A 24,124-nucleotide genomic window follows, 5' to 3' on the forward strand; every position below is an offset into this window, starting at 1 on the left:
CCAGGCCCCAAGCTTCAGGTAGAGGTGAGTGTGTCTCTAGAAGCGTATTTTTTAAAAAAAGAAAAAGAAAAAAGAAAGGAAAAAGAAAAACAAAACGAAAAAGCAAAGCACACCACTTGGTTTTCAAACAAGAGGCTTCTGGAGCCCCATTGATTGAGGCAAAAAAACCCAAAGTCAGCCAGGAGAGCTCAGGGGAGCTGCTGGCTGGTGGAGCCGCTGGCTCTGCCCTGTCAGTAGGCCCAAGGGAGGTTTGTTTTCCAAGTGTAAAAAGATACATTGTTTTGCAGGTTTGAGGCCCATCCCAGATCCCAGGCGGCTGCCATGACCAGACCAGTGGTGCCTGTGGAGGGGAAAGTACAGGGGTCCTATATGGGAGGTAGGAAGCAGGGCTGGCCCCAATTTCCTGCACTGCTGCTGCCTCCTCCGGTACCCCAAGCCCACCAGGTCAGGGAGAGGCTCTTCCTTCTTCCACCACTAAGCATCAGGCCCTACAGTCCCGGAGGCTGTCTGTGCCGCCCGGCACATCCTGATGGTCGGTGCCTGCCTAGAGGGCAGACATGCTGGCCTGAGCAGGCAGAGTGGGACAGGCCAGGATGGCTTGGGCGTCCCCAAGGTCACTCAGCAAGGCTGCACTATCAGAGAGGGTCGGTGCTCCCACCCTAGCCCCTTGCCAGAACAGGACCCCCACACACCCATGCTCCCTGAGGGTGCCCTGTGCCCTTGTCAGGGGAGGCAGGCGGCCATCCCTGTGTTTGAGGAGCGAGGACAACGGTCAACACAGGCTCCAGATGAATTGCTCTTTAACTTCATACTCTCTGTGCTCAGAGGCTGACTTGGGGAAAGGGAGATGATCTTCTGTTGGGGTCTGTGATGTATAAGTAAAAACAAAGGGGCTGGGCAGGAGTGGTCCAGACCAGTCGTCTCTCAGTGGAGCTCTGCAGGGCCTCTGCTGGTCTGTGTCCTAACGTGGAATCCCACTGGGAGCACCGAGCCCTTTGGGGGCTCCATGGCACACAGGTCCCAGGCTCTGACTGTGCGGGGCACCATGTGCAGCACAGACTTCCCCATCCGACCCTGTGGTCTCAGCAGCTCCGTACAGATGGCGCAAGGACATGGAAACAGCCGGCCAGCCAGGTTCCCGCAGCCTGACAGCAGCGGGTTCTTTTGGTCACCATCCTCTCCACGAGAACAACGGGTGCTGCCTGCTGGGAACCACTGAGAAGTCAGGGCCTGTGGTCAGGGCCCCAGAGGTGGGACCATTGGCCACCAGCCACCATGCTCAGCACTGGCCCACAGAGGCCTCCACACACTCATTAGGCACGGCCCACAGTGACCAGAGCACAGACACTCCCTGCCCTCGGTGATCCGGCCACCTCCACACCAAGGTCATGCCATCCAGTACAGTGCAGAGCTACATGGACCGTGTGTCTGGCAATGAGCCCTCACTCATGCCACAGCCCTGCCCATCCTCAGGGCTCCCCAGGGCCTGTGCCCTGCCCTTGAGACCCAGCATGCGACGGCTGATGGATAAGCCTCCCCCAGCCCCACTCACCTCCCTCCACGCCAGCGTGTACTTTGCATTCCTGCCTGAGCCACTGGGCTACAAGACAGCAACGCAAGGGCACTGGGGACACACAAGACCCACAGGAAACCCACATGCAGCAGGAGGTCTCCCCTGCAGGACTTCTATTCTTAGCCAAGGCCTTGGGAAGAGACAGCGTGAGGCCCAGAACTACTTGGGGAAGCTTCCACCTGGGCAGGGGTGGAGGTGGAAAGCCACATGGCCAGCTGTTGGGAAATGTTCTCCCAGGCTGTGGAAGGGCCAAGGGTCTCTGGCCAGGACACGCGAGCTGCTTCTGGTGCGGACAGCCAGCCCTGCCAGGCACCACCACCATCCAGACCCTCGCCTGGCTGCCAGGGAGATACCCAAATTCACGGTTCTCTGCCACGGACACGCTGCTGGAGAGTTGGGCCAGGCCTCATGGTTTTGCCACACATGCTGCTGGCACCAGCCTTCCGCTCCTGAGGAGGCTCCCAAGGAGCTCCAGGGGCCTCCTTGCAGGTCCCTCAAGGAGAGGCACGCCTCCAGCTGCTTGGTCGCACCCTGCACAGCGGCATTAGACACCGGTTCCGGCACTGGAGACAGATAAGCTGCCGGCACCAAAATGCCACTGGTTTCTTTGTAACGAGCCACCAGGTCTTCACACTGCTGAGCAAAGTGCCAGCCCTTGTCTGTGAAGCATGAAATGGGAATGCCTCCCTGCTCCGCTCTGCGGTGACTGCCCCGAGGGCAGTCCGGCTTGGACAGGCCTTCGTCGGGGGTGGCCGCCTTCCTGGCTGCCCAAAGGCCCTCTCCCACACCCGCTGCTGTGGGTCCCCACAGGAAGGGTCCGGGACACTGCAGGGCGAGGGCATGGCCTGGGCAGCCTCCTCGGAGGGTCCCAGGGACAGACTCGCTGCGGCGCAGACGGCAGGCTGATGGGTGCATGAGAGAAGCAGCAGATCCAAAGCTGTGTGTGCAGAGACGCCACAGAGGGATCGTACCTGCACCTAGTCGGGTGCTGGAGCCAGAGGCAAGGGGAGGTCTGACAGCAGCTCCTGACCACCAGATTCTTCTGTAACTCGACCATACCCCCTGAATCCTGAAACATAGTCCCCAAGTTTCCCCAAGCCTCCTGTCGACCACAAGGAGGGGCCTTTGCCCAAGGCTTCACCCTGTCTGGGCTCCGAGGAGTCCATCCCTCTCCCCGGCCAGCCCTCCCAGCAGCAGACCTGTCCAGGTGCCCACCCCAGGAAGGCACCCAGGTTTGGTTCTCTGCACGCTCTTCCTCCCAGGCCTGGCCACCTTTCCCACGTGGGGTCCCCTCCTGGCCACCTGCAACTGCCTGGGCTCCACCCCACTCGTCTCTGACCCGGCCTGGTTGCTCTCATGGTCTCAGCACGTCACAGAACTGGGGGCCTCCTTTCTGTACTTTGTAACTGAACACACTTGGTTTTCCCAGAGCCTGGCCTCCTGTTCCGTGCAAGGCCGTGCACAGAACACCTCTGGGTTTCTCCTCAGCTGCAGGCCATACTAGCTGCACCCACGCCCACGGCTGCAGCCCTCCCCTCCCCTCGCCGCTAGCCCAGAGCCCAGAGCAGGCCCACCTCGGGGTCTTCCCGCAACCCTGACCTAAATGCCCTTTTTTCTGCCACCTCTTGGCCCTCAGGGCTGGGACCGGGCTTTCACGGGTGCCCATGCAGTCTCCTTGGGCCTTGGGGCTCCCCTGTCAGCAAGGAAGCAGTTGGCTCTGGCTCCCAGAGAAACCCAGCGGGCTGGGCAGGTACCAGGAGACAGGGCCTTGGTGGGCGCCTTTCCACACACCCTTAGGCCACACGTTTGCGGTAAGTGGGCTCAGGGCCACGGTCTGCCGCATGCTCTCCCGGCCAGCAACCTCAGAGCCTGTGGGGGCCACGCTGTGGCCAAGACAGCCAGGTCATGCCTGGAAAGGACTATTACGGAAACAGTGATGTCACAGGGTGCACAGCACCGGAGAAGACGAGGCACGCCCGGCCAGCACACACCACCCCCCGGAATTGGCCCTGCCTGGGCCAGCGCCCTGTCTGCCACAGAGCCCGGCCTCACGTGTTCCTCTCCTCTTGGCCAGAGACAACTGAAACCTAAACCACTTGACCCTACGGTGCCTCCAATTTTTTTTTTTAAATCTCGGAATAACAATAGTAGAACAAATGAAAACCCTAAAACAACGCAGAACCATGCAGGTGCAAACGTGGAGCAGGGACGACCTCAGAGGAGTATGTGGTGCCTGACGCGCGCACCTTTCCACCGCACGCACCCCAGGGAAAGCACCACCTGCTCGAACTACCCTGCTTCCTGAGCCTGACCAGTGGTGTTCCCAGCAGCGACGCAGCCACCCGTCTGACCACGAGATGCCTGGAGACCCAGCTGCCCTGCACCTGTCGTCCCCAGGAGACAGCCACACACACTCGGGCAAAAGAGGACCAGCAAGTGACCCAGGAAGCAGAACGCGTTCGGACCTCGCCCCCACTTCTCCACCAGCTCAGCAGCTAACCAGCAGCTCAGTTGGGACACCTGCTGGGAGACGAGGACCTCGGGACAGTCCCTGGGAATCTCTGTGCTTCTGTGCCTCTGACCTCTGCTGCCTGGGGGAGGGTGACAAGGCAACTCGGATGGGAATGGATGCCCACGGTGGACTTGGCCTCAGGTCCTGACAAATACAATGTATCTTTATTGTACCAGCAAAAAGCCACGTGCCCCAAACCAGCACTTCCACCCAATTGAGAGCTTAATTTTTGTGTTAAAAAAAAAAAAAAACAAAAACCTTGAAAACCCCACAGCTTTGGATTCATTTTCCAATTGTTCTGAGGGAGAAAATAACTTTGGATGGCCCTGAGCATGTGCGCCCTTCCTGTGACAGGAGTCCTGGGTGCCAGCAGGGCATCCCGGGAATCTGAGGGCCACTAGGGCTGAGGTTCGGTTGAGCAGAGCTCGGAGCTGTGACTGACTTCGTGTCTGAGGTCTGTGAGGTGAGAGCGGTTCACCAAGTAAAGTGCTCCAGCTGGAGACCAGGAGGGGCCGGGGCCAGAGGGAGAGCCAGCGTGGAGGACACCGAGAGGTTCCCCAGGTGACCAAAGCGTGGGGAGGGGTGGGGCTCCTAGCTGGAGCACCTTCTCTCCGCCTTTCCACATGCAGGGAGCGGGCGCGGGGTAACGGTGCTGAGTGCTGTGGCCCTTGTACAGAAGTCACACCCTCCAGTGACCTTCTAGAACTGTCTCAGCTCGCTACATGCATGTCTTCAGAATCCAGACACGTGTGAGACACACCATGCGTCTAGAGAAGGCCGGGGCTGTCTTTTTGTTGTTGCTGGAACTGGGGACAGCGGACGTGTGTATGCACCACAATTGCAACAGAAATAAAACTACGTCCAACGTAAAAACTACGAAATTAAACAAACAGGTGAGGAGAAAAGCGCCAAGCGCTTTGGGGCCTGGGAGGGGGCGGGTGCCCGAGGCGGGGGTGGGCGAGCCGCTGCACATGCGTCCGGCGCCGGGCGGGCGAGAGCCGAGAGCATGCGCAGGCGCGTTCTGGGGCCAGGAGGGGGCGTGTGTGCGGGGCTGTGCGCGGGGCGTGGGCGGGGGAGGCACCCTACGAAATGTATGGAAGGTGATGAAGACAGGGAGGGGCGGGGAGAAACCAAGGGCCAGAAGGTGGTAAAATACAAAGAACAAATACAGACAGATGGACACAGACACGGGTCCACTGAGGAATCGAGCGCGAGGTTTGCTACTAGACTTATAGGTCAGTCTCTCAGACGTTGGGTGGAAAACCGTCCAGCCTGCAAATGAATATAGAGGGAAGAAAACAAAGAGACAGGCATCAAGTACAGTCTCTGGGATCGCTGCTACACACCACCAGCCACATCAGCCTCGTCACTTAGCATCCACGGCTGCACCTAGCCCAGCCCGGAGGACCACAGCCGCCGACCGCGTAATGGAAAGGAGGCGCCGCTGGAGCACGAGAGAAGCGGACCCTGGGAGGGCGTGCGGGGCGGGCGCCGGCAGCGGTCACCACGGCTTCTCTGGACAGAGATGGTGGGGACGGAGCACCTCCTCGCGCGGCTGCCGCGCCCACGGCAGAGGTGACGAGCGTTTCCTCCTCAAGGCAAACCCCCAGCTCAGGAGCTGTGCCCTCACACCCCCTAGCCGCCCCTCCGGACAGAAGGCCCTGTGTTTACCGGGGACCTGGGGACCGGCGCGGAGCACGCGGCCGACGCCTCGTCTGACCCGGCGGTCCCGGCGCCTCCCTCTGAGCCTCACACAGCGGCCCCGGGGTCGGGTGGGCCACCCACTCCCTTTACTCAAGGGCTGCAGCTACCGGTTTGGCTCAGACGCGGCGGGCAGCGTGTGCTGCCGCTCTCGCCCCCTCACTCCGCGGGGGCCCGGCGCGGCTAGCACATGCTCGGAGCCGGCAAGCTGGGAATCACCTGGGCCGTGCGCTCCGCCGCCGTCAGTGGCTAAGCCGGAGCAGATGTCTGCAGACAGGGAGGCCCGCACGGAGCAAGGCTGCTGGGTCTGAACTGCCTTCCCACACGGGTCTGACGCTGCCGCGGGCCCTGCCCCGGCTTGGGCAGGGTCCTTAGCAGGAGGGGCTCTGCTGCAGTCTGACAAGTGACCTGGGGGAGGGGGGAGAAGGGGTGACAGGCACAGTGAGGCGCTGCGGGTCCTACCAGCCAGCGCGGAGTGCATCTGTCCTCCCTGCTCATTGCTGGGTGACCTTGGGGAAGCGGAGTCCCTGCAGGCAAAGGACGCATGGCCCGGTGGCCTGAGTGCAGGGGCCAGGAAATGCGAGACCACTTGCTCATGCCACGCCAGGTGCACGGTGTGCCAGTGTGCAAGGAGCACGCCACACCTGCAGAGGCACACCTGGGCACAGGAGGCCTGTGACGGACCTGCTCACTCTAAATAGTTTGCAGTTTGCTTTAGGAATCCTTCTGGAATTCTGGAATTCATGCAATCTGCAGAACTTGCAGTCCCAGACACGTACCCTGCAGGTTCTCTGTGACAGCAGAGGGTGGGCTCACAGCTCACGGCTGGCTCCCGCCACCCCCCGCCCAACCACCCCGGCGAACCGGGGGACTCCAGCTCACTTGGTCTCCGGCCCAGAGTGTGGGGGTCGCCGCACCCCACAGCCCTCCCCCTCCCCAAAGGAGCTGCTCTACTCCCCACTTTCAGCAGGTGACAGGTGCCTGGAAAATAGCCAGAGGAAGCAGCTGCAGACCCAGGCAGTACCCTGCAGGGAGGCAGGCCAGCGAGAGAGACCTGAGCCGGGCTGCCCAGAGGCGGCTGGGAGAGCTCCAAGCAGGCCTGCCTACTCCCAGGGGCCGCCTCACCCGCACGCCTGCCAAGGCTTCCCTGCTCCCATGAAAGGGGAGCCAAGCAGCGCTCTCCCGGGGCTGGGTGCCCGCCTCCCACCCGCCGGGCTCCGGTCTGGCCAGGCCTGCTGGCGGCCAGGAGGGCACCGACCTGTGCTGGAGGCCACGACCTTGAGCTGCTGCACCAGCGGGTTGAGCAGCTTCCCCGCCTTCAGCTTGCTCTTGCTCTTCCTCCTGCGGCCGGCCGGGGGCGCTGTGTGGAACAGGCCCAGGTTGGGGGGCAGCGGCTTGCCCAGGCGGCGGTACAGGGCCTCGATCTCCTGCTTCTGCTGGCTCTGCAGCTCCGAGATCTCCTTCAGGTGCCTGCAGGAGGGGAGGGCGGGCGGTGGGCATCCTGGTCGCTTACATCTCTGAGGGTGTCCGCGAGAGCCGTGGCAGGCAGGAAGGGCGTGAGGGGTGGGGGGCGCAGCCACAGGGCCCGCTCAGTGGCCGCAGGTGCTTTGAAGACTCTCAGCCTCCATTGGAACCAAGAGGGCCCCACTGGGGGGGTTCTTCTGCACGCACACACCCAGCAACACGGAAGGGCACGAGGAAGAGCCTCAGGAGATTCAAGTTCTCATGCAGCTGCCACTTTCAGTGGTTGGGGAGTGGGGTACGAACAAGCTCACGTCTGTGCTCACAACACACACCCTATACCTAAACCCCCGGGAAGAGAAAAACTGCCAGAACTGGGAGGCTGCCTCAGCCCTTCCAGCAAAGAAGTGTCACTTCCTCTGACACTTGGCATGGCAGTGACACAGGGCATGGCAGACGAGGGGATGCCCACATGAGCAGTCACCAGCCAGGGACCTGGGGTTCCTGGTGCTACCTGCCCGGGGGGCTCCCGGCACAGGCAGCACCACCCCGGGATACGCGGGTGCAAAGCGGCCATGAAGACCCAGGTGCAATTACTGACTGTGGGCGAGGGAAGTTTCTAGAAGCCAGAGAAGGACCTTCCTTTGGGGACCCGCTGGCCCATCTCACAGCCACTGTGCTCGAGTGCCCGCCTAAAAGCCCTGGGTGATGCCAGCCCCTCAGACGTGACTGCCCGGACCAGGGCATGGTTGGGAAACGGGTTGCTCGTGGCTGGACCACAAAGCAAATTCTGGTTTCACCTCTTTTATCTCCAATGCTACAAGACTTGAGGAAAATTATTCCAAGCAGCGAACTGCCTGTTGCATCAGATCAGCTTCTGATGGGGTGATATTTTGAAGTAAAATTGCCAAGGAGGAGGAAGAGGAAAGGTTACCTGGAGCATCTGACTCAGAAGGACCTAGGGGAGACCCCTACTCTGCGGCTCCCGTCCCGGGGCTGCGGTAGGCATCTCAAAGTGCAGGCCTCCTGGGCTCTAAGAACCACAAGTGCCCCCCACCCTGTGGCCCGGCACCAGTGTCCCCCATGGTGCAAGCAAGGCTCCCTTCTTATCAGGTGCCATCAACTTCTTGTCCCTTCCTAAATGGTTTCCCTTTTCCACTGGGATCCATGGCCCCTCTACCAGGCAAGAGCCTAGACTTCTCACTTAATATCCCCCTTCCTCAGACCCCAAAACCCTCCCTTTGATGCAACTCTGGAACTCACCCTGCCCCCACCTCCAGGCTCTGCCTCCTCAGAACCCACAGCAGCTTCCCCCAAACCCTCCTCCAGCCCTTCCACAGCTCCCCTCTTGGCTCCCCCTTGTTCCTATGGACCACAGGCTCCCAGAGCGACCACCACCCCAGAGTGAGAGCATATAGATGAGCCCCGCAAGGACATCTATCCTCGGACCGAGCACCTCCCTGACTGCCTCCGAGTCCAGTGGCTGCCCCGGGCCAGTGCTCAGCTCTGGGCTGCACAGGGCACCAGGAGGAGGGGCTACAAGTGCCTGGTCCTGACATAGTGGCTGGGGCAGGTGGGAGGGAGGGCAGGGCACTGGGGCTGGTGTGGATGGGGAGAGGGGAGGTGAAGTTGGGGAGGGTGCGAGGCTGAGAGGGGGCAGGTGGGAGGAGGGGAGGGTGAGGCGGGACTGGGCATGGGTGGTGGCGGGCAAAAGGAATAATGGCACTTCTGTGCAATGTCTCCAACACAGTGGGGCAAGTCACACTTGCTAGGGGAAAGTGCCAGCCCAGTGAGGGTCACCAAAGGAGACCAGGGACCAGATCAACCTGCTGCAGGGCTGCTGCCTCTGCCCTGTCCCCAGCACAGGCAGCCCCAGGTGGACACGGTGGGACCCCCAGCTTCAGCTGTGGACAATTCTTCCCTGAGCCGCCCCTGGTGCCTACTTCTCCCGAAGTACTGTCTCAGGACCTACTTCTCCCGAAGACTCTGCAGCTCCTTCCTGATGTCCGCATCCTCGATCTCCGAGTCATTGTCGCTGCTGATGTAGGACGACTGGGAGTGGAAGGAGGTCACACTGATGGTGGGCACCTTCACACCCACCCTGCTGGGCGTCTCCGGACCTGGGGAGCCAGCCCGCGAGGACCTGTGCAGGAAGGCGGTGGCCTTCTTCACCAAGTCGCTGGCCACACCACCACCACTGCTGGGCAGGGAGGCATGCTTCTGCATGGGGGGCCTCCTGTGCGGACACTCGTCCCCAGAGTCGCTGGACACCGGCTCGCCTGCACCGACCTCGATGGATGAGGCCGTCTGCGCCCGCCGCACAGCCAGCTTCACGTCGGGGCTGTGGGGGGCCTCCTCCAGGTACACATCCGGGGGCGCTGAGTACCGCAGGCTGTGGGGGGAGCCCAGGGTCCACTCGTCCTGCGTGCTGACCACCGAGAACCGGCCCACAGTTTTGGCTGGTGAGCTGCCGTCCTGCTGTCCCAGATGCTTCTGGGGGGACTCTGAGGCCACAGCGCCCTGCATCTGGGGGTGGCTGGCCTGGCTGTGTTCCATCAGTGTCCCCAGGCAGCTTGTTGTGGGCTGAGCTGAGGATTCCCCGGGGACCCCACTGCTGCGGTCTGTGGGCTCCCGATGTGCAGAGAAGGCAGAAGCAGGGACATCCTTGAGAATGCGTGGAAAGGGCAGGTTCTCAGCACACAGCAGCAGGGTGGAAACCCCACCGACCAGCGGGCGCCTCAGAGAACTCCTTACCTGGGGGGCACCTGGTGCTGTGGGCAAGCCTGAGGCTGTCACTTGGCTCAAAGAAGATTCTGCTGTAGGAATGTCAAAGTCATTACTCAGGCTGGTGTAGAGGGCAAGGACAGGAGCAGGCACCCTCAAGCTGAACCAGATCAGTGAGAGGAAAGGGGCCTACAGTGTGTGTGCTCGGCAACTGGGAGAACTCAGAACATTCCAGGATGTCCTACCAGTGTTTCTTCTTAGGAGACCTCCAATAACTCGGGGAAAAGAGGGTTTAGCCTAATACCACTTGGGTCCCCAGAGGCACCTACTCGAGAACCTTGGGTACAGCCACGCCCTCTACACCCCTGCTGACCATCACCTGTCCCACCTGTCCCTTCTAACCCCTGACAGCGTGGGCCTGTGTCACAGGTTATCTCTACATCTCCGATGACGAAAGGTCTCAGGAGGCCCTGCGTCAAGAGCGCCAGTGTCTGGGGAAGGACCGTGTCCTCTGAGGCTGTCTCCCCATCTTCGGGGTAGACACAGCGTGGGATTTCTGACCACCTTTCCCAGGGCTGCTGAGTGACGGGCAGAAGGAGCTGGTGTGCTGGGGGGACTGGCCTGTGCGGAGACCCGCACACAGTAAAGGAAAGCCTCAGGCAGGCAGGGGCTGTGTGCCAGTCCGTAGCCAGACTGACATGCTTGTAGCAGGGGTGGGGGGACAGCCTCTGGCAAGGTTTGGGGGGCTGTCCCTGCACAGACCTGGGGATACCCAGACCCAAGTGTCACACACCACTCACCCACGGACAGTGCCTGACGCCCGTTCTCACATCCCTGCAGCGGGAACCATCCAGCCTGTCTTTGCACAGCTCCAGGCACGGGGTTCATGGTCAACTACACTCCCTCTCTTTCTGGACAGCTCTGACCTCCAGAAATGTTTACCTTTTCCAAGCTAGAATCTGTTTCCTTAGAGTTGCCCCCTCAGCCGGGTGCTCCAGGGTTTGGGACTGGCTACAGTGATGTCCCCGATGCTACGGGAAGGGCTCAGAGTGAGTATCTTGTGCAAGGAAGTCAGAAGATGGAGCAGGCACTCCTCGTACCGTCCAGCACATTCCAGCTTTACCACCTGACTCTCACTTTCCCAGGGAAATGGCACATGCGACAGCTTCTGACCCCACTGCCAGCTGTCCCCCTCTCTCTACAGCGTGACACCCAAGAATGCAGTGTCCAGAAGTCCGACCAGATCCAGCAGCCCGCTCCCCTCACTCTGCGAACTGGGGCGTCGCCTGCCATGGACGCATACCCAGAGGCCTCTTACAAGGTTAGCTGGATCCCTGTCTTCCTAATCTCTGGAGGAATTCCAGGCCAAGAAGAAACCCCACACCTTGGAAGATCAGACCAGCGCCCTTGGGCTGAGACACAGGTGTTCCCACAGAGAGGCACCCCAGGACCCTCAGAGGAAGCCCGGATCCAGAAACTCGATGGCCCCAGCCTGGCCATTTCCATGGACCTGCTGGAAGCCCCTGGCCCCAGCCTGCGCTCTGCCAAAATGACCTTCAACACCCTGTAACCTTCTCAAGGAGCACGGGGCTAGGGGACACGTGCCAGAGCGCGTCGAGAGCACGGGAGCCGGCAGCTGCTCGCACCCTGACGCCCAGCCATCTGGGCTTTTACCCGTTTCCACGGAGAACATTCTCACCTTGGGGCGTGAGCATGTCACGGTTTGTTAGAACACAGGGGGCTTTAACTAACACCTCACGACAGCCGCTGCTATGTCTGAGCCCCACCCAAGGCGCTATGGGGGTGAGGGATAGAGATGCGGCATGGTCCGGAGCAAGGAAGGCACTTCATGGGCACTGGGGTTCGGACGTGGGACCTGGGGCTCATTACCTGTCATCGGTGAGGCCCCAGCCTGCTCTGGCGCAGCCACCAGCTCAGGAGCCGGTTCTGACTTGCCTGGCTGCACGAAGAAACAGGAAGAGTCAGAAGTGTCGCCTGCTGACCTCCACAGCCAACGGGCGGATCTCACCCACGAGAGCTGGACCCCTCCCCCAGGCCACCCCAAACAGAGCCCATCTAAGCCAGGTCCCCCAACCTGTGCACACATCCCAGTTCCCCAAATGGGCCACTCTGGCAACACACCCGGAGTCTGCCTCAGAGAACAGGACAGTCAGGGCCACAAGAGGCAGCTGCGTGCCTTGGGAGCCCGCCACCCTGGTGGGACCAGGACTCACCAGAGGCTGGGGCTCCAGAGTCAAGTCTCGGTCCCCCGGCTCCACTGGGGTCCCAGCTGAGGCTGAGGAGGTGGGCATGTGCTCCTGGTAGAGCAGGGTTCGAAGCTTCTCGTCCAGGCTCTTGATGGTACTGTCCACAAAGCCCACCCTAGGGGGCGGCCCCTCCCCATCTGACTCCAAGGCCGAGGGCAGCTGGGGGGGCACAGGGGGCCCCAGTGGGGGGCTAGGGAGCTGGGGGGTGGCCAAGCTGATGGCCCCCACCACAGGGGGAAGTGGGGGTAAGGGCTGGCCCAGGGCAGGCTGAGGGGTCCCAATGGGGGCACTGGGGGCGCTGGGTGCCGGGGCCAGAGCCCGCAAGGGCTCACCGTGGGCAGCGGCTTCCTTGGCTGAGGTGGGCTCTCCCAAAGCTGTGGGGTAACGGGGGGCCTCCAGAGGTGGGGCAGAAGGCCCTCCGCCTGCACCCAGAGGCTGTGTAGCAAGCTGGGTGTCTTGAGTCTCTGCCAGTGGCTGGGGGGTCTCGCGCTCACTGGCCATCCCCTGAGAGGTCCCTGGGCCCCCCGCCTGCACGGCAGGCCCCATTACTGGCTCTGGCTTGGGGCCGGCAGCTGGTGCAGCTGCATCCTGGGGCAGAGCAGTCACAGGAGGGGAGGATGGCACCAAAGGGGCTGGGGCACTACCAGGGGTGTCCCTGGGGCCTGCTTGGCTCAGAGGCTGCGGACTGGCTGGGAAGCTGGATTTTTCCTTTAAGGACAGCTGGTCTTTACAGGGCGCTGGATCTAGAAGAAATAGGAGAAACGCCTCTGTACCTGTCTCCCATGGTCCTGAGAGAGGCCTTCTAGGAGCTGCAGGCCCCACACACCGGTCTTCCATCCTTGTCCAGTGCACCAACTTCGCGCGTGGGCTGGCCCCTGCCGGAGGTGCCTTCCGAGGTCCTGCAGCCTGGCTTCTCTCTCCAGGCCTCCACCCCAACACTGTCCCCTCAGCGCCACGGGCGTGCCCACCCCCTTGCCTTGCCCTGCAGCCCTCAGCCATCAGGCACAAGCCGCCTCTCCAAGCCCCCCTGCTAGGGGAGCTACATGAATCACGGCTCTGTGATCCTTTCCACGGGCCCACCCCACAGTGTCACCAAATGAACTTAAAAAAGGAAGCTATCTATGCGGTGAGGCCCGCACTCTCCCCTGCCCCAGAGCATGAACTTCCCATGGTCAGGTTTCGGTGAGCTCAGAAGCAGCCACCCCAGCGCCCTGCTAGGGGCCGGGATGGGGTCCTCCGGGGGGAGCCCTGGGAACCAGGCGATAGAACGTGGGTCCTCGGCCTCCCCCCCAGGAACCCCTGGGCCTGGGAACACCCGGAGGACGCCGGATGTCCTGTTTCCTGGACCAACTTGTCTCTTGAACCTACTTCACTTGACACTGCACACAACAAAAACGAAAAGCTTACAAAGATCAAGCGGGAAGGGAGAGCGCCGCGGGGATCCCGTGCCCTGGACTCCCGTTGCCCCTCCCCGCGCAGGTCACAAAACTCGCATCTGGTTTTCCTCGCGGCACCGCCCTGGAAGCACCCGCTCTAAACACCGGGGCTCAGTTCCGCCTGTTTGAACGCCGCGTCCCCGGTCCTGCTCACGCCTTCCGACCCGGCTTCTCTCTCCCGCCCTCGCATCCCGGGAACGCGGCCCGTGGCGCGTCTGCAGTTTCGCTTCGCGACGCCCCTGCGACGCCCGAGCTGCGGAGGTGCGGATATGCACCACTTGCTGCCGGTCTGGGAACGACTGACACACGCGTGTGAGTGTGCCTGGGCACCTCTGCTGGGCGTCCAGCCCGGGCGGGGCTGCTCGGTGAGAGGGGCCGCAGCGCGCAGGACGGTGCCCGCGCCCCTTCCGGAGCAGCCTCTGTGCCCCCACCTTCCGCACGCCCTCCTGGGGAGTGGATCACACCTAGTGTGAAGCTGTTGTTGACTGTGGCGGGAACACTCCGCGCGAGGTCAACCCTCCTGGCAAAACTTTGTGTAGTTCGGTCCTGGTGTCCGCAGCTCAACAGCACGCAGGCTCCTCCATCCTGCGCAAGTGAAACTTCATCCCTTGAACGCCCCCCACCCTCCCCGGCGCCCTCCCGCTCTGCTCCCAAATTCCAGAACTCTCGGGGACCCTGGTCAGCGTCGCAGAACTGTGCAGCGTCCGTCTTTTGGTGACTGACTGATCTCACTTGACATAACATCCCCGAGGCTCATCCATGTTGTTCCCAAACGGCAGGATTTTCTTTTTCAAGGATAAATATGATGTCCTTGTAAGCAGCTGCCACGTTTCATTCATCCATCCACGGAACACGGAGGCTGTTTCCATATCTGGGCCATTGTGAATAGTGCTGCGGGGAACGTGGCGGTGCAGGTGTCCCAGAGCCAGTGACCTCTGTCGTCCTGTGGCCATGAAGCTGGCAGGATGACTGCATCATATGGGAGCTCTTTTTAACTTTCTGAGGAACCTCCATTCCATTCTCCAGAGTGGCCGCACCAATTTGCATTCCTGCCAACAGCACAGGAGGGCTCCCCTTTCTCTGTATTCTCACCAATATTTATCTTTGTGTTTGTTACATTAGCCCTCCCGACAGGCGCACGGTGATATCTCTGCCTTTCATTCGCATGTCCCCTGGGAACAAATTAAACCGAGCATGTCTTGGGCTGATCTGGACACATGCTTTCACACCACACCTGTCCACGTCCCTTGCCTGTTTTTCTATAGAGCTGTCCTTTCCCTTTTGATTGGCTAGAGTTCTTCATGTGTGCTGGATAAGAACATACTATAAATATCTTCTCTCATGCTGCAATTTGCCTGTTTGCCCAATTAGTAGTCTTTTAGTGAACAGTACTTACTAATCTTAATGTAATCAAATTTAACCAACTTTTAGCCCATCTCTCCTTCAGCGCTTTTCGTGAAGATGTTCTCCTGTGTCACTTTTACATTGAGATTCACAATCCACTAGTAACGAGTTTTACAGCAAGAGGTTAGAAGCAAGGATTATTCTCCCAGTGTGGAGAGCCCATTGTCCCAACTCTGTTTTTAAAGATGTTATTAGAGAGAGAGAGGGAGAGAGAGTGCATGAGCGAGGGTGGGGGGCAGAGGAGAGACTAGCAGACTCCCACTGAGCGCACAGCCCACCTTGGGGCTGGATCTCGAGACCCTGAGCTCACAACCTTATCCAACTGAGCCACCCAGGTGCCCCCAACTCCCTCTTCGTTTCAAAGACCATCCTGTCCTCACAGCTCTGCAGTCAGAGAGCTCTTGTCAGTCAAGATGTGGGTACAGCTCTAGATGCTTTTACTCCATAGCTCAATGTACTCCTGCTCCAGTGTCACAGTGTTTCCATGTCTGTGAGTTTACATAATTAGTCCTGACACTTGACAGAACCACTTCCTTCCTCTAAGAGAGTCTCTTGCCTTTTCCTGGCCTTTGCTTTTCCACAAATATGATACAATCAGCTTGTCAATGCCCATAAAATACTGTTACAATTTTAGCTAGGACCACACGGAATCTATAAGTCCGTTTGAGGAAGAGTAATGTGCTTACAATATTGAGTCTTCCAATCCATGAACATGGTATGTATCTTCTCATTCATTTCTTTTTAAGTTTTAATGTTTAAAGGTTTGGAGTATAAAGGACTTATATTTTTTAGATCCATCTCTATTTGATGTTTGGTATTATTTTGTTAGTACAAATGGAATTTTTCTAAATTTTCTAATTATTGCTGGTATAGAAAAATAACATTTAGCTACCTCACTAAACTCCCTTAATTTTAATAATTTCTAAGTTTTAATTTCCACATTATGTGCCATATAGTCACTTTGCCAACAAATAATGATAATTTATTTATTTCTTTCAAATCTTGACAGCTTTTTAAAAATAATCATTTAAGGGCCATTAAACAGAGGTAAAAAATATATATTATTACCACAAACATTACTACACATTAATTTCTACCTCAAAATGGGAAACGTTTTAGCAAACATATTCTTCAGAAAGAATTATAATTTGGCCCCAAACAATAATGTTATAGCAAGGGCTTCTTCATCAAAGATCATTATCTTAAGCCTAAATGGCTTAGAACCATTTGCTGAAAAGACTATCCTTTCCCCATTGTGTATACTTGGCACCTTTGTCATAGATTAGCTGACCAGACATGCAATAAAAAGTAATAATGTTAAAAGAAACATCACCTTTTATGAAACACCAATATGGAATTACATTAAAAAATCAGAATAATCATTCAGCTCTGAGCATCTATTATGGGAACCTACCTTAAATTGGTACCAACTCAAGCCAAAGTTTACTTCAAAAAACCTTGTTGTGAGGTGAATGAATGTTCTTCAGATGAAAAATAAAGCTACTGTGCCATTACTATAACACCTCCAAAAATATTTACAAAAAGTGGACAGCGAACTGGCTCTTAAACAGTCAAGTTCTGAACTCACTTGGAGGAGCAAAGACGATGACACTGGCTCCCATCTGCGGAAATTCAGATTTTACCATATGGGGCACACTTCTTCAGTCCTGCTGCTTTTCTTTCTCTATTTCTTTTTCCCTTTCTCCTCTTCCTCACCCTCACTCCTTGCTTCTCCTTCTTTCTTTCCTGATGTCTTACCCCACAACATTGCACTAAGACCTCCAAGAGGGTATAGAAAATAAGTGGTGATGAGTGATAATCTGTCGCTCTCCATCTCAAAAGGAAAGCATTCAACACACCACTGTTAGATACTTACTGTTGCTTTTTAAATAGATATTCTTAATCAAATTTAACTAGTTCACTTTCAACCTATCTTCTTATTCAGAGGCATTGATAGACTTTGAATCTTACAAAATGCTTTCTTCCATCTACTGAGATGATCACATGCTTCTTTAATATGCACCTCTGGCAGCCCCCATTCCCCTCTCTGACTCGATGAACTCCCCCCACCACCCCAGATATCATATTGTATTTGTTTTTCTCCTTCTGGCTTATTTCACTTAGCCTGATGACTTCCATGTTTATTCATGTTGTCACAAATGGCAAGATCTCCTTGTTTTTATGGCTGAATAGTATTCCACTCTATATATTTGCCATATTTTCTTTATTCATTCAAGTGTTAACACGTAGCTTGTTTTCAGATCTTGGCTATTGGTAATAATGTTGCAAGGAACACAGGGGTACAGATATCTCTTCAAAATAGTGACTTCATTTCTTCAGCTCTACATCCAGAAGTGGGATTGCAGGATCATATGGCAGTTCTAATTTTAATTTTTTGAGTAACCTCCACACAGTTTTCTATAATGGCTTTACCAGTGTGTATTCCCACCAGCAGTATACGAGGTCTCCCTTTTCCCTCACGTCCTTGCCAACAATTGTCATCTATTGTCTTTTTGAAAATAGCCATCCTGACAGGAGTGAGGCAATATCTCATTGTGGTTTTGATTTGCAGTTCCCTGATGATTAGTGATGTTAACCACTTTTTCATGTATCTGTTGGCTATCTGCATGACTTCCTTGGAAGTGTACCTATTCAGATTCTTTACCTATTTTTTTTTTTTAAAGATATTATTTATTTATTTGACAGAGAAAGATCACAAGTAGACAGAGAGGCAGGCAGAGAGAGAGAGAGAGAGAGAGGGAAGCAGGCTCCCCGCTGAGCAGAGAGCCCGATGCGGGCCTCGATCCCAGGACCCTGAGATCATGACCCGAGCCAAAGGCAGCGGCTTAATCCACTGAGCCACCCAGGTGCCCAATTCTTTACCTATTTTAAACTGGATTATTTGAGGCATCTTTTGTTTTTGCTTTTTTTTTTTTTTTTAAAGATTTTATTTATTTATTTGACAGAGAGAAATCACAAGTAGGCAGAGAGGCAGGCAGAGAGAGAGAGGAGGAAGCAGGCTTCCCGCCGAGCAGAAAGCCCGATGTGGGGCTCGAACCCAGGACCTGGGATCATGACCTGAGCCGAAGGTAGCGGCTTAACCCACTGAGCCACCCAGGCGCCCTTGTTTTTGCTTTTGAGTTGTGTGAGTTCCTTACATATTTTAGATATTAGCCCCTTACCAGATACATGGTTTGCAGATATTTTCTCATTCTGTAGGATGCCTTCTCATTTAATTTCTTTTGCTGAGCAAAAGCTTTTTAGTTTGATGTACTCCCAGTTATAATTTTTGCTCTTGTTGCTTGTGTTTTTAGTGTCATAGTCATTGTCAATGAGTTTTTTCCTGTTTTCTTCTATGAGTTTTATGATATCAGGTCTTTAATCCATTTTGAGCTGATTTCTATAAGTGGTGGAAGATGAGGGTCCAATTTCATTCTTCTGCATGCAGACATCCAGGTTGCCCAGAACCATTTGCTGAAAAGACTATCCTTTCCCCATTGTGTATACTTGGCACCTTTGTCATAGATTAGCTGACCAGACATGCAATCTCATTTTTTTTTTTTTTAAGATTTTATTTGAGAGAGTGAGAGAGCACAAGTGGTAGAGGGGACAAGCAGATTCCCCACTGAGCAGGGAGCCCGATGTGGGGCTCAATTCCAGGACGCTGGGATCAAGACCTGAGCTGAAGGCAGATGCTTAGCTGACTGAGCCACCCAGGTGCCCCCGGAGTCTGACTCTTGATTTCAGCTCAGGTTTTGCTCTCGGGGTGGTGGAATCAAGCCCTGCATTGGGCTCTCTGCACTCAGCATGGAGTCTGCTGCAGATTCTCTTTCTCCCTCTCCCCTCCAACTCATGCTCTCCCTTTTCACGAAATAAATAAAATCTTTAAAAAAAAATTGGGAGAGGGGCACCTGGGTGGCTCAGTGGGTTAAAGCTGCTGCCTTCGGCTCAGGTCATGATCCCAGGGTCCTGGGATCGAGCCCCACATCGGGCTCTCTGCTCAGCGGGGAGCCTGCTTCCCTTCCTTTCTCTCTGCCTGCCTCTCTGCCTACTTGTGATCTGTCTGTCAAATAAATAAATAAAATCTTTAAAAAAAAAAAATTGGGAGAAGTCACCAGTGGTCTGGACTTTTATTTGTTGGGAGATTTCTTTTTTTCTTTTTTTTTTTTTTTAAGATTTTATTTATTTATTTGTCAGAGAGAGAGAGCGAGCGAGCACAGGCAGACAGAGTGGCAGGCAGAGGCAGAGGGAGAAGCAGGCTCCCCACAGAACAAGGAGCCCGATGTGGGACTCGATCCCAGGACGCTGGGATCATGACCTGAGCCAAAGGCAGCGGCTTAACCAACTGAGCCATCCAGGCGTCCCTGTTGGGAGATTTCTAATTACTGATTTAATCTCCTTACAGTTATACAGCTATTCAGATTTTCTATTTCTTCATGATTCAGTCTTCATGGGCTGTGTCAGTCTAGAAATTTATCCATTCTTCCTCGGTTATCCAATACGTTAGCCTAACTGTTCATGGTAGTCCCTCATGAATTCCCATGGAATCAGCTGTGACATCTCCTCTTTCAGTTCTGTTTTGAGTCCTTTTTTTCTTAGTCTAGCTAAAAGTATGTCAATTTTTTTTACCTTTTCAAAAAAGCTTGCTCTTCATGTATATGTTGTATTGTTTTTCTGGCCCATTTATTTCTGCACTTATCTTTTATGTTTCCTTCCTTCTGCAAACTTTGGGCTTAGTTTGCTTTTCTTTTTCTGGTTCTTGGAAGCGTGAAGTTAGGTTATTTCTTAATGTCAACTTTTATCGCTATAAACTTTCCTCTTAAAACTGCTTTTGCCACATCCCTTAAGTTTTGGAATTTTCATTTGTCTCAAGATATTTTATTATTTCCCTTTTGATTTCTTCTTTGACCCGCTGTTATTCAGAAGTATGTTGTTTAGTTTCCATGTATTTGTGCATTTTCCTGCTTCCCTCTTGTCACTGATTTCTAAAGTTTCATACCAGATAGTCAAAAAAGATAATCATGTGATTTCAATCCTTTTAAATTTGTTAAGACCAGTTACATGATCTAACAAATGATATATCCTGGAGAATTTTCCACGTTTGTTAAGAAGAATGTGTATTCTGCTACTGTTTGAGGGAGAAAGGAGGTATTCTGTGTATGTGCCTGTTAAGCCCATTTATTCTTAAATGTCATTCCAGTCAATATTTCCTTATTGACTTTGTTTGATCTATCCATCGTTGAAAGTGAGGTATTTAAGTCTATACTGTCTATATATTTTGAATTGTGAACTTAATCCATGTACATATAAAGTAATTATTGATAAGTAAGGACTTACTATTGTCATCTTGATGTTTTCTGGCTGTTTTATAGTTCCTTTCTTCCTCTCTTCTGTCTTCCTTTGTGATGTGATGACTTTTTGTAGTGGCATGCTTTGTTTCCTTTCTCTTTACCTTGTATATTAGAGCTATTTGTGATAACTGTGAATCTTACATTAAAAAATATGGTTATAACAGTCCATTTTAAGCTGATAACTTCAATTGCTTATTGAAACTCTACACTTATACTCCCCCCCATTTGATGTTTTGATAACACAATGTACATCTTTTTTATATTTTGTATCCATTAAAATGATTGTGACTACGGCGCCTGGGTGGCTCAGTGGGTTAAGCCTCTGCCTTCAGCTCAGGTCATGATCTCAGGGTCCTGGGATCAAGTCCCGCATCGGGCTCTCTGCTCGGCGGAGAACCCGCTTCCTCCTCTATCTCTCTCTCTGCCTGCCTCTATGCCTACTTGTGATCTCTCTCTGTGAAATAAATAAATAAAATCTTTAAAAAACTTGTGACTATAGTTATTTTTAATACTTCTGTCTTTTAACATTTATACTAAATTTAAGTGATTTACACACAACAATCATATTCTGAATGACTGTGTACTTTTACCAGTACGTTTTACACTTTCATGTGTTTTCATGTTACTAATTAGCATCCTTTCACTTCAGCTTAAAGAGCTCTCTTTAGCATTTCTTGTAAGGCAGGTGTAGTGGTGCTGAACTCTCTCAGCTTTTGTCTGAGAAAGTCTTTATTTTTCCTTCATTCTTGAAAGACAGCTTCACCAATATTCTTAGTTGTCAGTTTTTTTACTTTCAGCACTGAACTCTATCATCCCATTCTCTCCTGGCCTGCAAGGTTTCTGCTGTGAAATCTGCTGAAAGCCTTGTGGGTATTCACTTGTTTGAAATGAAGTGGGTTTTCTTTTTTTTTCCCTATGTCTTGCTGCTTTCAAAATTATCTCTGTCTTGATTTTTGATAGTTTAATGTGTCTTGGTGAAATCGTCTTCGGGTTGAATCTATCTGGGGTCCTGTAAGATTCGTGTGCCTGGAGGTACACCTCTCTTCCTAGATTTGTGAATTTCTTAGATAAGCTTTCTGCCCTTTCTTTCTCTCTTCTTCTGGGACTCCCACAATGTAAATAGGAGTTGCTTGATGGTGCCCTGTAATTCACACAGGCCTTCTTCACTTTTTTTGGCCATTGTTCTTTTTTCTCCTAGGACTATATAATTTCAAATGACCTGTCCTGATGCTCACAAGTTCTTTCCCTTTTTTTCAACAACTGTCATCTATTTCCCAACACTGGGCTGGATCCCTCTGTTTCATTCTGATGAACACCTATTGGCTGGGACAGTGCAGCATCCAGCCCCTCCCTTGTGTGGCAGAACAGCTGTCCCTGTTCCGACTGCAGCGAGACGCATGGAACCGTGCATCTGGACGCCTGTCCACACAACTGTTCTAGAGACAGGTTCAACTCCGGGTCCTGCAGAGCGGACTCGGGCTCTGGTCCAGAACTTCAGAATCTTCCTGAACAGAAATAATTCTCTTTTCTAACCTGTACTTGACCCCGGAAAACAACACCCTGACTCTTCCAGCAATCTTGCCATCACAAGGGGCAAGTTGAGAGGGTTTTTAATGAACTCATTTAGGTTTTTTGAAATATTTATAGCACTTTTCAGATTTTCTGTATCTTCTTATGTAAGTAAGTTATATTTCTCCAGGACATCATCCATGTTTTGAAATGTACTGGCTTGCATTACACACAGTATATTTTCCTCTTCTTCTCAATGTTAGACTGCAGTGACGTCCTTCTCATTCCTGAGACTGAGGATGCCTTTTCCACAGTCAGTCTCATCAGGGGCAACCAATTTTATTAGACATTTGAAAGAGCCAGTTTCAAGCTTTGTTAACACTCTTTCATATGTTTGTTTTAGATTTTATTAATCTGTGCTCTTATCTGTTGTATTTCCTCTTTATTTGGTTTTCCATTTTGTATCAGACACTGATTTTTAGCCTTTCCTCCTTTCTAATATATGCATTTCTGCAAAATTATAGCTTTAGCTCCATGCCCAGGTTTTGATATGTAATATTCTCATTTGCATGATTTTCATGTCCTTACCATTCAGAGTATTTTCTTGATTTCCACTGTAATTTCTTCTTTGCTTCATGGAATATTTATAAGTGAATTTCATACACACACACACACACACACACACACACACACACTTCTTAACTGGAAAATATAGAGAGACCTTTTAGGGATCTCTTGTTTTTGAATTCCAGCTTATATCCAAATGTAGTTGGAAAACATGCATTGAATGATTTTGATCCTTTGGAATTTATTGAGATTTGCTTTGTGTCCTTCATATAGTTAATTTAAAAATACTCTATGTGGACTTAAAAACAAATGTGTACTCTCCAGCCATTGGTTGTTCTACATATAGACCAACAATGCTAATTCTATGTTAAAATCCATTATATCCTTACTGATTTTTGTCGTCCTGGTCTAAAGGCTGTAAAACTCACATAACAATCCCAGATCTATTTCTTCATTTGCTTCCGTTAGTTTTTGCTTTATATATGTTAAGGCTGTGTTATTAGAGACACACGAACATGGAATTATTCTGTCTTCCTGGAGAGCTGAACTCTTCTCCATTATGACTTTGCCTTAAAGCCTATTTTGTGTGATACAAAAAGATCTCTACTAGCTTTCTTTAGTATTCACGTGCCGTGTTTTCCCCGTTTCTTTACATTTAACTTTTTGTGTTCTTCGATCTTAGTTTGTTATTGGTTTGTTCTCTTTTTTTCACATTGGGCAATCTTTGATATTTAGTCCATTTATATTTAATTATTGATCTATTTGGGTAAAAACTACCACCTTACTAATGACTTTTCTATGTGTTGTGCATGGTCAATGCTACTTTTTCTCTCCTTCCTTGTCTTTCGTTAAGAATTCTTCCCTACTACACCCCACCACGAGTGTATGAGTGATCTACTACTTTAAAATTCCCACAGGGGCATTCTAGAGACAATACACATTCTTGATTTTAGCTCTTACCAGACAATTCAAGAACCCAGGAGCCCTGTGCGTACAATTCTCTCCTCTAGTATATACGCCTGTATTTTCATGTATTTTAACACGACAGATATATTTCAACTCTCGGAAGACACTATGCTTTTCTACAGTCAGCATTCACTTAGGTCTGCCCGTGTACCTGTAATGCCATTACTTTCATGCCCTCCTGCCTTCTGACGTTCCAACAGAGGTCACCGTTCTTTTGCCTAAAAATATCCCCTCCAGTACTTCTGCCGGTGAGATGTAAAGGTAGTGAACAACTTCAGTCTCTATTCTGCCTTCCTGTAGGTAGGATCCTGCTACCAGGTAGGGGTCAAAGCTGGCACCTATTTCCTTTATCGCATGAGGGTACCAACATTTCTCGGTCTCCTGGCAATCCCTGTATCTGCTGAGACAGGAGCCATCCAAATCGCTGTTGCCCTTAGAGGCACCTGCTTTTTCCTCAAGCATTCTTTCAGTTCTGTTTGCCTCTGGTTTTTCCTAACTTTCACCATAACATACGTTAAGTGTAGTTTCTCCTAATTTGGAGGACTTCTTGAATTTGTGGTTAATGCCTGGCAATTCTCCCCATTATTTCCTCAAAATTGACTCTGTCCCATTCTCTTCCTTTCTGGGGCACGAATTATATCATATGTTTGGCT

General features: G+C 53.0%; 2 protein-coding genes across 13 annotated transcripts in view; both read right to left on the bottom strand.

Annotated features, from left to right (window-relative positions):
- PTPDC1 (protein tyrosine phosphatase domain containing 1) overlaps positions 1-24,124 on the bottom strand; it is a 643,782-nt gene that overhangs the window by 526,174 nt on the left and 93,484 nt on the right. The gene's annotated exons all lie outside the window — the stretch shown is intronic.
- The window catches only part of WNK2 (WNK lysine deficient protein kinase 2), a 119,137-nt gene that overhangs the window by 22,189 nt on the left and 72,824 nt on the right, over positions 1-24,124 (bottom strand). For 5 of the 12 annotated variants that reach the window (XM_047700736.1, XM_047700727.1, XM_047700728.1 and 2 more), the window contains 7 exons: positions 12,206-12,981; positions 11,862-11,931; positions 10,002-10,063; positions 9,220-9,911; positions 7,045-7,256; positions 6,006-6,194; positions 5,259-5,357 (listed from right to left, as the gene is read on the bottom strand). In XM_047700736.1, coding sequence (XP_047556692.1) covers positions 5,259-5,357; positions 6,006-6,194; positions 7,045-7,256; positions 9,220-9,911; positions 10,002-10,063; positions 11,862-11,931; positions 12,206-12,981 — 2,100 coding nt within the window. The remainder of the gene's footprint in view (positions 1-5,258; positions 5,358-6,005; positions 6,195-7,044; positions 7,257-9,219; positions 9,912-10,001; positions 10,064-11,861; positions 11,932-12,205; positions 12,982-24,124) is intronic. The other 7 variants (XM_047700730.1, XM_047700731.1, XM_047700729.1 and 4 more) reach the window with 3 other exon arrangements.

Source organism: Lutra lutra, chromosome 13 (genome assembly GCF_902655055.1).
Source record: "Lutra lutra chromosome 13, mLutLut1.2, whole genome shotgun sequence".
In the NCBI taxonomy this organism is placed as follows: Eukaryota; Metazoa; Chordata; class Mammalia; order Carnivora; family Mustelidae; genus Lutra; species Lutra lutra.